This window comes from Eschrichtius robustus, chromosome 1 (assembly GCF_028021215.1).
Source record: "Eschrichtius robustus isolate mEscRob2 chromosome 1, mEscRob2.pri, whole genome shotgun sequence".
NCBI classification, from domain to species: domain Eukaryota; kingdom Metazoa; phylum Chordata; class Mammalia; order Artiodactyla; family Eschrichtiidae; genus Eschrichtius; species Eschrichtius robustus.
Window position 1 is genome coordinate 61,153,760 of NC_090824.1, and position 12,159 is coordinate 61,165,918.

Consider the following 12,159-nt stretch of genomic DNA (forward strand, 5'->3'; position numbering starts at 1 on the left):
TTTTTTACCTGTACAAATTATCATTTAATACATTTTCTTTTCAACTAAGTTTAATTTTTCTTTCTTTTTTTTTTTTGGTACTGGTCCAACAACCACAATTTTTGTATTAAACTTTTAATTTTGAGATAATTACAGATTCACAGACAGTTTTAAGAAATAATACAGAGAGACCCTCTCTATCCTTTACTCAGTTTACCTCAAAGGTAACATCTTGCAAAACTGCAGTACAGAATAACAAAATATTGACATTCACATAGTTAAGATGCAGAACATTTCCATCACCATAAGTGATCCCTCATATTGTCCTGTATAGACACACTCCACCCATTCCCACCCACCCTTATTCTGAAACCCTGAAAACCACTAATCTGTTCTCCATTTCTGTAATTTTGTCATTTCATGAATGTTATATAATAAAATCAGCCAGTGTGTAGTGTTTTGGAATTGGTTTTTACCAGGATAATTCTCTGAAGACTTATCCTTATAGAGTTTATGTATTCATTCTGCAACATGCTTAATAGTAATTGCATGTTTATTTTGGTTTTTTAACTACCAAATTATTTTTCAGGGTCCTGAGAAAGGAGTTTTGTTAATTAAGCATTCACTTTCCTTAATATTTTAGAGCTATTCAAAGTATCTATTTCATATTGAGTGAGTTGTGGTAGTTTGTGTTTTTTTGAGGAACTGCTCTGTTTTGTCTAAGTTGTCAAATTTCTGTGTGTAGAGTTGTTTATAGTATTCCCTTATTATTATTTTGATGTCTGCAGGGTCTATAGTGATATCTCCTGTTTCACTTCTAATATTGGTAATTGGTGTATTTTCTGGTTTTTCCGTATCAGTCTTGCTAGAGATCAATTTTTTCTAAGAACTACCTCTTTGTTTCATTGATTTTCTCTATTGTTTTCATGTTTCAACCTCATTGATTTCTGCTCTTCATTATTCCTTCCCACTGCTTGCTTTGGGTTTATTTTGCTCTTCTTTTTCTAGGTTCTTGAGGTGGGAGCTTAAACTATTGATTTGAGACTTTCTCTTTTTTACTTTAAGCATTTAGTGCTATAATTTTCCCTCTCGGCACTGCATTATCTGTGTTCTACAAATTTTGATATGTTGTATTTTCATTTTAATTCAGTTCAGTTGATTTTCAATGCATTTTTTAAATCCCTTGAGACTCCCTCTTTAACCCATGGATTACTTATACCTGTATTGTTTAGATTCCAACAGTTTGGAGATTTTTCTGTTACCTTTGTTATTGATCTCTAGTTTGATTTCATTATGGATTTGTTTTATCTTGGTATATGTCCTGCAGGAACGTGAAAAGAATATGTATTCTGTTCTTGTTGGGTGTAGTGTTCTGTACATTTCAATTAGATCCTGTTGATTGATGGAGTTATTGATTTTTCTATATCCTTGCTGATTTTCTAAGTGTTCTACCAACTATTTAGAGAGGGGTGTTGAAGTCTCCAAGTATAATTGTGGAATGGCCTATTTGTCCTTTTAGTTCTACCAGTTTTTGCTTCACATATTTTGCAGTTGTTTTGTGTACACACTCTTTAAAACTACTATGTCTTCCTGGTGGATTGACCTTTTTATCATAATATAATGCCTCTCTCTGTCTCTGATAACTTTCTTTGCTGGGAAGTCTATTTTATCTGATATTAATATAGCCACTCCTGCTTTTCTTTGATTAGTGTTTGCACGACTTATCTCTTTTTATCCTTTTACTTTCAACTTCTCTAAGTCATTATATTTGAAGTCAGTTTCTTGTAGACACTAAATAGTTGGTCATGTCTTTTAACCCACTCTGCAAGCTCTGTAACTTAACTGGTGTATTTAGACTATATATATATATATATATATATATATATATATATATATATATATATATATTTTACATCTTTATTGGAGTATAATTGCTTTACAGTGCTGTGTTAGTTTCTGCTGTATAACAAAGTGAATCAGCTATATGTATACATATATCCCCATATCCCCTCCCTCTTGAGCCTCCCTCCCACCTTCCCTATCCCACCCCTCTAGGTGTTCACAAAGCTCTGAGTTGATCTCCCTGTGCTATGTATGCTAAGTGCTGAGTTGATCTCCCTGTGCTATCTCCCCGTGCTATGATCTCCCTAGCTATCTATTTTACATTTGGTAGTGTATGTATGTCAATGCTACTCTCTCACTTCAGCCCAGCTTCACCTTCCCCCCAACACTGTGTCCTCAAGTCTATTCTATATGTCTGCATCTTTGTTCCTGTCCTGCCCCTAGGTTCAGTACCATTTTTTTTTTAGATTCCATATATATGTATTAGCATATGGTATTTGTTTTTCTCTTTCTGACTTACTTCACTCTGTATGACAGACTCTAGGTCCATCCACCTCACTACAAATAACTCAATTTCATTTCTTTTTATGGCCAAGTAATATTCCATTGTATAAATGTGCCACATCTTCTTTATCCATTCATCTGTTGATGGACACTTAGGTTGCTTCCATGTCCTGGCTATTGTAAACAGTACTGCAATGAACATTGTGGTACATGTCTCTTTTTGAATTATGGTTTCCTCAGGGTATATGCCCAGTAGTAAAATTGCTGGGTCATATGGTAGTTCTATTTTTAGTTTTTTAAGGAACCTCCATACTGTTCTCCATAGTGGCTGACATATTTAAGTTAGGGATTTTGTCTGCCATTTCATTTTTGTTTTCTGCTTATTCTCTCTGGTTTCTTTTGTTTCTCTGTTTTCTTTTTCCTGCTTTCCTGTTACAGGGACATATTTTAGAATTCCACTTTTATTTATCTATGGTATTTTTGAGTATATATCTCTTTGTATAGCTTTTTAGTTTTGCTCTAGGTATTACATTATATAAACATAATAAACATAACTTATCAAAGTCTACTGATGTCTCCAATTTACCAGTTCAGGTGGTGTGTAGAAACCTTATCTCCCTTTATGTCTCTTTACTCTTCTCCATTTATAATACAATTGTCTTAAACGTTTCCTCTATATACATTTAACAGTATAATTTTTTTTCAACTGACAGACATAATTTAGAAAACTCAAAAGGAGAAGGAAACTCTATTGCATTTACCTGTGTTTTTGCTTTACATGTTTTTGTTCCTTCTAGAAATTCTGAGATTTTTCTTTCATCATTTTTTTTTTCCTGTTTAGAGAACATCCTTTAGCCTTTCTTGTAGTGTAAATCTGCTGGGTGACAAATTCTCTTAGTTTCCTTTCATCTGAAAATGTCTTGATTCCCTTTCATCCCCGAAGGATATCTTCTCTGGATATAGGACTCAGGGCTTACAGTTTTTTCCTTTCAGGATTTGAAAAATGTTCCACCACTTACTTCTGGCCTCCATGGTTTCTGATGAGAAATCCACTGCCATTCAAATTGTTTTGCTCCTGTAGGTAACATATTATTTCTATCTTGCTGCTTTCAAGATTTTTTTCTTTGTTGCTAGTTCTCATAAGTTTCACTAGTAAGTGACTTGGTACAGATTTCTTTGGATTTTTCTTGCTTGGAGTTTGCTCAGCTTCCTGAATATGTAGGTTTAAGTCTTTTGCTAAACTGGGGAAGTTTCCAGACATTATTTCTTCCTATACGTTTTCAGTCACCCCTCTTCTTCTTCTTCTCCTTCCAGGACTGTGATAACACAAATGTTAGATCTTTTGTTTTACTCCCACAAGTCCCTGAGGGTCTGTTAATTTTTTTGTTCAGTCTGTTTCTCTTTGTTGCTCAAACTGGATAAATCCTATTGTTTTATCTTCAAGTTCACTTCCTGTTTCATCCATGCTACTTTTGAGCCCATCTGCTGAGCATTTTATTTTTGTTACCATATTTTTTCAATCCTAAAATGTCTTCATTTTCTTTACTATGTATCTTCAATGCCTATACTAAGACTTTCTATTTCCTTTCTGAATCCTTCTATTTTTTTAAAATTTGTTTCAAGTGTGTTCATAATTATCACTGAAGCATTTTTAGGATGGTAGCTTTAAAATCATTGTCAGATAATTCTAATACCTCTGTTATCTAAGCGGTAGCATCTATTGATTATCTTCTTACGTTCACTTTGAGACTTTCCTGGTTCTTGGTATGATTAGTGATTTTCAGTTGAAATTTGGATATTTGGGGTATTTTGCTCTGAGGCTCTGGATCTTATTTAAACCTTCTGTTTTAGCTGACACTCTGCTAGGCTTCCTCTGGTACCACCACAGTGGGGAGGGAGAGGAGTGGCTCATTACTACTAGGTGGGGATGCAAGTCCAGGATCCCCATGTGGTCTCAACTAACACAGTAAGAGGGGAAACCTCATTACCACTTTATTAAGGTGAAAGTCCCAGCCCCAAACAGCCTTCATTGATACCACCCTGGCAGGGGTATTATAGTGTCTTCTTATACTCTGGGCAAGAGTAAAAGTCTAGTTTTCCTACTAGGCCTTTGCTGGCAGAGGTGAGGAAAGGACCAGGGCCACCATTTTTTCTGTGGTGTTTGGCTAGGGTAGAGTAGTTATTGTTGAAAAGTTCTGTCTTGCTAGGCTGTCCCTTTCCTGGTTCTTTGGCTAGAGGGAGTAGGCTTTTGTTTGGACTTTTTTCTTTTTTCTGTCTTTACCTCGTTTTCTTTCTAGGCTACCAATTTTTTCAACTCTAAGTCTAGAATACATGAAGCAAAAAACAAAACCCAAGGAACTAACTCACCACTGTGCCATTTGTTGGGTCCCAAAGTTCCTAGTTAGTGCCTTAGTCTCTCCACCTTTTAGATCTGTCCTGTTTGTAACACCCAGGTTTTCACCTGTACTTAGCAGGAAGAATAGGAAAAAGTACTTCTACTGCATCATCCCCAGAATTGGAAGTCTCACAACTAAGTTTCAAGAAACTACCACTTGTAAAGTTTTGGTATATTATTAAAGGAGAATATCCATAATTATGTTAAAAGTCTATTAAAATAATCTCTTCTTTTCCAACTACATATCTTCATGAAGCCAGAATTTTCCTCATATATTTCAACCAAACAACCTACCACCAAATTGAACGCAGAAGCAAACATAAGAACCCAGCTATCATCTATTAAGCCAGACATTAAAGAGATTTGCAAAAAAAATACAATCCTAGCTTTACACTAATTTTCTGTTTTAAAATATATAACTATTTTTCATAAAAATACATTATGTTAACATATATTACTTTATTACTATTATTTTTAATTTTAAAAAATAAACATTTTAGCATTTTCCCAGTTTTAATTTCCAACATTGTAAATGTCAATAGATATAACCCACATAAATAATTATGGAAGTCCTCCAAAATTTTTAAGAGTATAAAAAGGGTCCTGAAACCAAAAAGTTTGACAGCTTGTAAGACAGAGAAAACTAATATTAAAGGAAGTTCTTACTTCTTCTCCCGAGAGTTGTAGGTGTGGTTTGTGAGCACTCCGTCTAGTTCCTGGTGCCATTTCAGGTGGTATCCCTGGTCTTGTCGGAAGGACGGCAACATATTCTTGGTTGTCACCCGCAACAGGAATTCCTTGCAGTATTCTACAGGGTTTTCAATAACAACAACAAAAAATTGTTCTTTAAGTCATTGATAAGTCAAAGGGTGTTTTCTCTCATTTTATATCTCTACCGAAATAAACACACTGACGTTTGATATCTGTACTAAATAGATATTGTGCAGAAGTCAGATAATCCAAAATGGGAAATAATTCAAGAATAATTTGTTTGCTTCTGAGTGCATTTTAGTAGTAATCTTTTGGTGGTTTTGTTTTATAATATTGGAGTAATAAATTCACTCTATGAAAGCCTCATTATAAGAGAGGTAAAAAGTTCTCTGCTTTCTGATCCCTAATCTGCTCCTCACTCCAAGTCCCAGGAAATGGTTTCATTTGTTAGACTGAGGCAAAGCATCAGCCTAAGCAGAACTGCCTTCTCACATGAAGGTTTTCCCTTCCTGATTCATATCTTGCCAAGATGAACAGAAAACTGTTATGGCATTAGGTCTTTATTTCTAGGCTACAAACTACATATACATAAGAATATACACAGGAGGTTTAAAACTTATCAACAAAAACCTAAATTAAACCAAGAGATGAGGTAAATCAAAATCTGAAGGCAAAATATGTCATTAATGACTGACTTACAGACTCCTTGAAAATACATTAGTTTTTGTATTGCAGCACTTACTGTAAAAGAAATATAAAATGAGTATAAAGTAGACCTACACAGACTATAGCTATATTTCAATTTTGCTTGGAAGTAGAGCCACTGTTCCAACTTTTTGTTATACCATTATATGAACAGACAATCACTTTATGAGCCACCAAATGTGAAGACAAAGCACACACATATCAAACTGACTACTTAACGATATGCTGAAATCCTTAGATTCCATCAAACCACCTCTTAAAAATCAGGCCCACCCAAAGCTAGGCTGGAGAAGACAGGGCTTTGCCAAAGTAGGTTTACAGGAAAAATCTTCCTATATCATCCAGTCAAATATTTGAATTCAAAGAGAAGATAAAGCTCAACTCCTGGCACAGTGGACATAACAGACTGCCATTCAACATCCAGCCCATCCTCCCTCCAATACACTTTCCCCAACTGCTGAGGATGCGGAGGTGAAGACCCTCCTGCAGCCAGTGTCCTAGATGTGTTTTAGGATCTACTAACCACGTGCACTCACATACAGTTTGGAAGGAAGAAGGTTCTGACGTTCCTGCTGGCAAGCAGTCATGGCGACCTTGAGTTCTGTAGCAGGGTTCCAGTTACTTCTTTTGTGGGTAGCCTTTTTTTGCCAGTGAGCATTCAAACAGACATAGCAAGGCTCCAGAGTCAAAAGCTGTGACACTAGAGGCCACACGATCCCTGAATTTCAGCTAAGGTGGTTTGTTGCCAATGTTGGCCTCCAGATTTCCCACCTTCCTGACGATGCCAGAAGTAGCAGCAGCTTTGGCCGCCAGTTAAAAGTGCTGTATGAGTCATCTTTGGAAAACCCTCCCTGCCTAGAGCCCATTCTTCCAACCTTTCCATTGATTTTAAAAGCATCACATTCCCATTATTATAGATCCCTTTATGCTTAAAATAGCTAAAAATATTTCTGTTTTCTGCAACTGAATCCTGACTGATATATCCAGGAAAAACAAAAGAGCAGGGTATTCTATTGTCTAGAATAATGAGCGAAAGAATACATATATCAAGATCAAGGAGGAGAGGGGTGATTTAAGAAGCTATCTTGAGGCACTGCTATATTTTTATCGGTCCATAAGCCAAAAACAAAGTAGTCAGAAGCATTCACATATTATTGTCTTTTCACATCCCAAATGTGCCTCAAAGAAATAGAAATTCTATTTGGTTGGAAGGAAAGTGAAAGAAGTCACTGGCCATTTTAGAGTGCATAGCTCTGGTAGACATAAACTGGGGGCCTTAGTGGAAAGGCTACCCAAGGTTAGCAACTGTTCCTGTCTGACAAAGATGAAATCACTTGCTTTGAAATTTTTGTCCAGATTTTCCCTGCTTCCTTCTTTATTTCCAGAGAAAAGAACCAATCCTTTTTCGAGATCTCCCCTTTGGAGACCACCACCATCTCAGTGGTTCAGAATGAAAATCTCTTCCTCTCCAACCTCTCCCTCACCCCCAACAGTAATCACTAGTCCTGACCCTTCTCCCTCCAGTGTCTCTCCATCCTGTTGCATTTCCTCTCAGCTGAGTCCTATGATAACCTCTTTGCTGTCCCTCACCTCCAGACTTTCCCACCTCCGATCCATGTTACAGATCCCTGCCAGAGTTGTCATCAGCTACCCCCTTCCAAATACTTTAATGACTACACACACAGGGTAAAACCCAAGCTCCTGAGCCTGGCCATCAGGGTCCTCCACAGTCTGGGAACCATCTACCTTACCAATCCTACTTCCCTCCCCAACACCTGGCCCAACCTATATTCACTGCACAAAAGATGCTCTAGGTGCTGAGATTACTATAGGTGCAATAGGGGAGACAGGCAAACCGAACTACAATGCAGTGTGGCTATGAAAGTGTTGAAAATAAGACATTCAGACCTCAACTGTTCCATGAAGCCTTTACAAATGTCCCTCTGCCCAGCCAAAATTCATCTTTGCCTCCCTAGTTTCTCTGGTGCATTTGATCTGCAAGTTCATTATAGAATATATTACATTTTATTCTGTATATTTTTCATAGTAGATTACAGGCTGGTTGGGGTGGGAGAGGCGTGATTCTTATTCATTTTCTGTCGTCTCCCTTGAATGTGAATATAGTAGATACTGAATATGTATTGTGTAACACTGTGCTTGAAAAATCTCACAGCCAAAGTTAGCCCAGACCCTGTCCTGAGAAACTGAGATTCATGGGTTAGCATGATGTACTGCACTGCTTCTCAAAGTGTGTTTCCTAACCAGCATCATTAGCATCACATAGGAACTTGCTAGAAATAAAAATTCTTGAGCCCCATCACACTTAATGAATCAGAAGCTCTGGGGAGGAACCCAGCCTTCTGTGTTTTAACCAGCCCTACAGTTAATTCTGATGCACAATGAAGTTTGAGAACCACTGATGTACTGCAATCTTTCCTAAAAGAGCCGGATCATAAGAATATCCTGGGATACTTGTCAAATCTATAGCTTCCCAGATATCTCCTCTGGAGATTCTAGTTCAGTTGGTTTGGGATAAAGCTTAAGAACTGATACACTTAAACAACCCAGATGGCCCTTATACTCAGGGGAAGCCTAAAAAGCACTGCTATAGTGAGAAGAGCTAGCCTTTGGAATGAGGTTAAAAACCAAGATTTTAGCCTTACTTTGGCCACTTGATGTGCTGTGTTGGATAAGTCACTTTTCCTTCTTAAGTCTCAGTTTCCTCATCTATGAATAGCAACAGCAATGGGATCTTTCAGGGTCTAACGCTTAGAAGTAATATATGTGAAGAGTTTGCACAAATTACAAAAACCCAGTAAGTGGTTGATATTACAATCATTTTTGTTATTATGACAGAAGAGACTGAATGAAGTCAACAAGCCCATCTCTCTCAGAGTGAGTTAAACCTCCTTCCCAGTCAACACTGGTCTCCCATGGGGCCAGAGATGTAAAATGTTCTTCTTATTATAGGTTGTGTCAAAGAAGTTTGGAGAACATTTGCTCCAGGCTGTGAGCACTCTTAAAAATCTCTGCCCACATCTTTTATGAGTTACACAAATGTGACTGTGGGCTCCATCTTGTGAAGCGTAGGGAAGGGTTCTCCCTCCTGCAACCCTCTCCCCTCCCTGGTGTGACTCTAACAGAGAAGTTCCCCCATCACATCTTCCTTATCCCTTCCTTAGAAAATGTACTGTGCTCCTTGGGGTACTAAACCTGGGGGAGCCTGCGCAGGAAAAAGCTCACAGTCACTTTTACGCAACTCAGAAAAGATGTGTTCAGGGATATTTTAAGAGTGTTCAGGGACCTCCCTGGTGGTCCAGTGGTTAAGAATCCGTCTTGCAATGCAGGGGATGCTGGTTTGATCCCTGGTCAGGAAACTACGATCCCACATGCCGTGGGGCAACTAAGCCCCCACGCACCACAACTAGAGAGCCCACAGCCCGCAACCAATAAGCCCGCATGCTCTGCAGCCCTCACGCCACAACTAGAGAGAAGCCCGCACACAACAACAAAGAGCTGGCGCGCTGCAACGAAAGATCCCGCATGCTGCAGCTAAGACCCAATGCAGCCAATAAATAAATAAATAAATAAATATAAAATTATTTTTAAAGTGTTCATGTAAAAAGCTTTGCCAAAGTAATACCTACATGCAATATTCTATCCCAGACATCATTTCTTTAAGGGACTAGTAGCAAGCCATTACATTGATTGCACAATCCACTTATTGGGTCACAATTGACAATTTAGAAAACAGTAACTTAAAAGAATGTTGTTTGAAAAGCAAACTCCTAGGTCTAGAAAAGACTTTAGGAGTTCATCTTCTTGAAGATGCTAATCTACAAATAATTTTTTTTAGTGAAGTCTTTAAAATCTACAGTAGAAGTAATGAATACTTTCAATACTTTAAAAAATTCAGGGAATATAGTCATAATAAATAATAAATCTAAAGAAGGATAAGAGGGCAATTATACAGATTTTTTTTTTTTACAAAATATGATTAGAGAGGGGGTAATTTTATTTTTAATCATTGTAACTTCATTGCTACATGCAAACAGTGACATCTGGTGGAATGACATTGCTTTGCTTAAAAAAAAATATTCCAACTTTCAGATATTCGCAGTTATGAAATCACACAAATTGCCAAATAATCTTTTTTTTTTGGTGTTTCCATATAAAACAAAAATACACTAATCTAATATCTTATGAAATATTGATAGTACATACTAATATAAATTTGTCATTCCAATTTGTATTTTTTAAAGTATGCTTAAGGCTTACTTAGGTATAGGGGCTATTTGTTGAAAATGAATATAAATAACCTAGGGCTTCCCTGGTGGTGCAGTGGTTGAGAATCTGCCTGCCAATGCAGGGGACACGGGTTTGAGCCCTGGTCTGGGAAGATCCCACATGCCGCGGAGCAGCTAGGCCCATGAGCCACAATTACTGAGCCTGCGCGTCTGGAGCCTGTGCTCCGCAACAAGAGAGGCCGCCATAGTGAGAGGCCCGCGCACCGCGATGAAGAGTGGCCCCCACTTGCCGCAACTAGAGAAAGCCCTCGCACAGAAAGGAAGACCCAACACAGCCATAAATAAAAAATTAATTAATTAATTAATTAATTTTTAAAAATAATAACCTAATTGAGGTTACCCTTGATTCTAGTCCTAACTCTGCCAAAACTGATGTGGGGTGCAAAGTTTTGCCTCTGTTTCTTCATAATATGAGATGGTTAGGCTAGGGGAAGGCTAAGATCTCTTACAGCTCTGATGTATGTGCTTCTGTCACACGTATCACCAGCTAGACCTCAAACAGGGATTAAGTCCTATACTCTTTGGTATCATTGTCGGGATCATGCAGCAAGGAACAAGGCCAAGTAAGGGGTGGGGGTGTGCTGGGGCCAGGATTAGACCTGACCATTAAGGAATGGCAGACAATGCAGGAAATAGGAACAGTGGGGGAAAGTCAGTCCCAGATATCCACAGTGGAAGGAAATGTGAAGCAGAAGACAGAACACACTATTCCAAAGGCAGAGATACAGACCACGGGTGGTGGTGCACTGCAAACAGCATCACAAAGGGCTAACATGGGATGATGGCACATTCTAGTGGGGAGCAACCAGTGACAGGGAATACAAATAAAGGCAGTAGTCAGTGAGAGCTTTTAATAGTTAAGTAATTGATATCAGGACAGTCTCCCTCAGTTTGCAAGGCCCCAGCCCTGGCCCAGGACTCAGAAACAGGATTTCAGTTCCTAAGAGGGAACAAACAATACAAGATAAAACCCTCATCCTAATAAGCAGAAACCTTGCTTCCAAAATTGGGTCACAATAGACCAAATACAAAACATCAACGGTGAGTAAAATATGATTCTTCCTAGTTTATATCAGCATTGGTTCTGAAAACAAGATGAGAATGAGTATTTGGAATGAAACATAAAGAGAAAAAAATAAGAGGCACTTTCACAAGTTCACAAAACAGTGGGATATAATGGAAATCACATTTAGAAACAGAGAGACCTGGGTCTGAATTCCAGCTTTTACCAGCTATATAAATATGAACTAGTCAACCTCTGAACCACATTTTTTTCATTTGGAAAATAGAATGATTTTATCTATTAGATAGAGCTGTTGTTAATACTAGGTTATGCAATAAATGCACGACAATACATTTTGTATTAGATAATTTTCTGCTTTCCTATTCAAATATTGCTATTTGGGAGGGGGGCCAGATAAAATCTTTCTAATGGAAGCTCATTTTATATAGTTGATTTGTAAACTATAAGTAGTAAAGATAAGTCAAAATAATTACCCATATGTCTGTCCTTCAGTTTTAAAATAAAAATCCTCAAAGGATTATAACCTGTCAAAACAACATCTTTAATGTCATTTTTGTAAAATGTATGTATATGTAATATATGTACATGCACAGGAAAAAAACCTAGAATAATCTTTACCATAGTAATATAAACCTGCATCTCCTAGTTCTCCTACTTAAGATCTAAAAGTAGTACTCTAATGTTTCCAAAAT

At 37.6% G+C, this 12,159-nt stretch overlaps 1 protein-coding gene across 1 annotated transcript in view; it reads right to left on the reverse strand.

Annotated features, from left to right (window-relative positions):
- The window catches only part of TTC6 (tetratricopeptide repeat domain 6), a 205,300-nt gene that overhangs the window by 102,570 nt on the left and 90,571 nt on the right, over window positions 1-12,159 (reverse strand). The window contains exon 6 of the mRNA XM_068532443.1: window positions 5,387-5,528. Within this exon, the coding sequence (XP_068388544.1) occupies window positions 5,387-5,528 (142 nt within the window). The remainder of the gene's footprint in view (window positions 1-5,386; window positions 5,529-12,159) is intronic.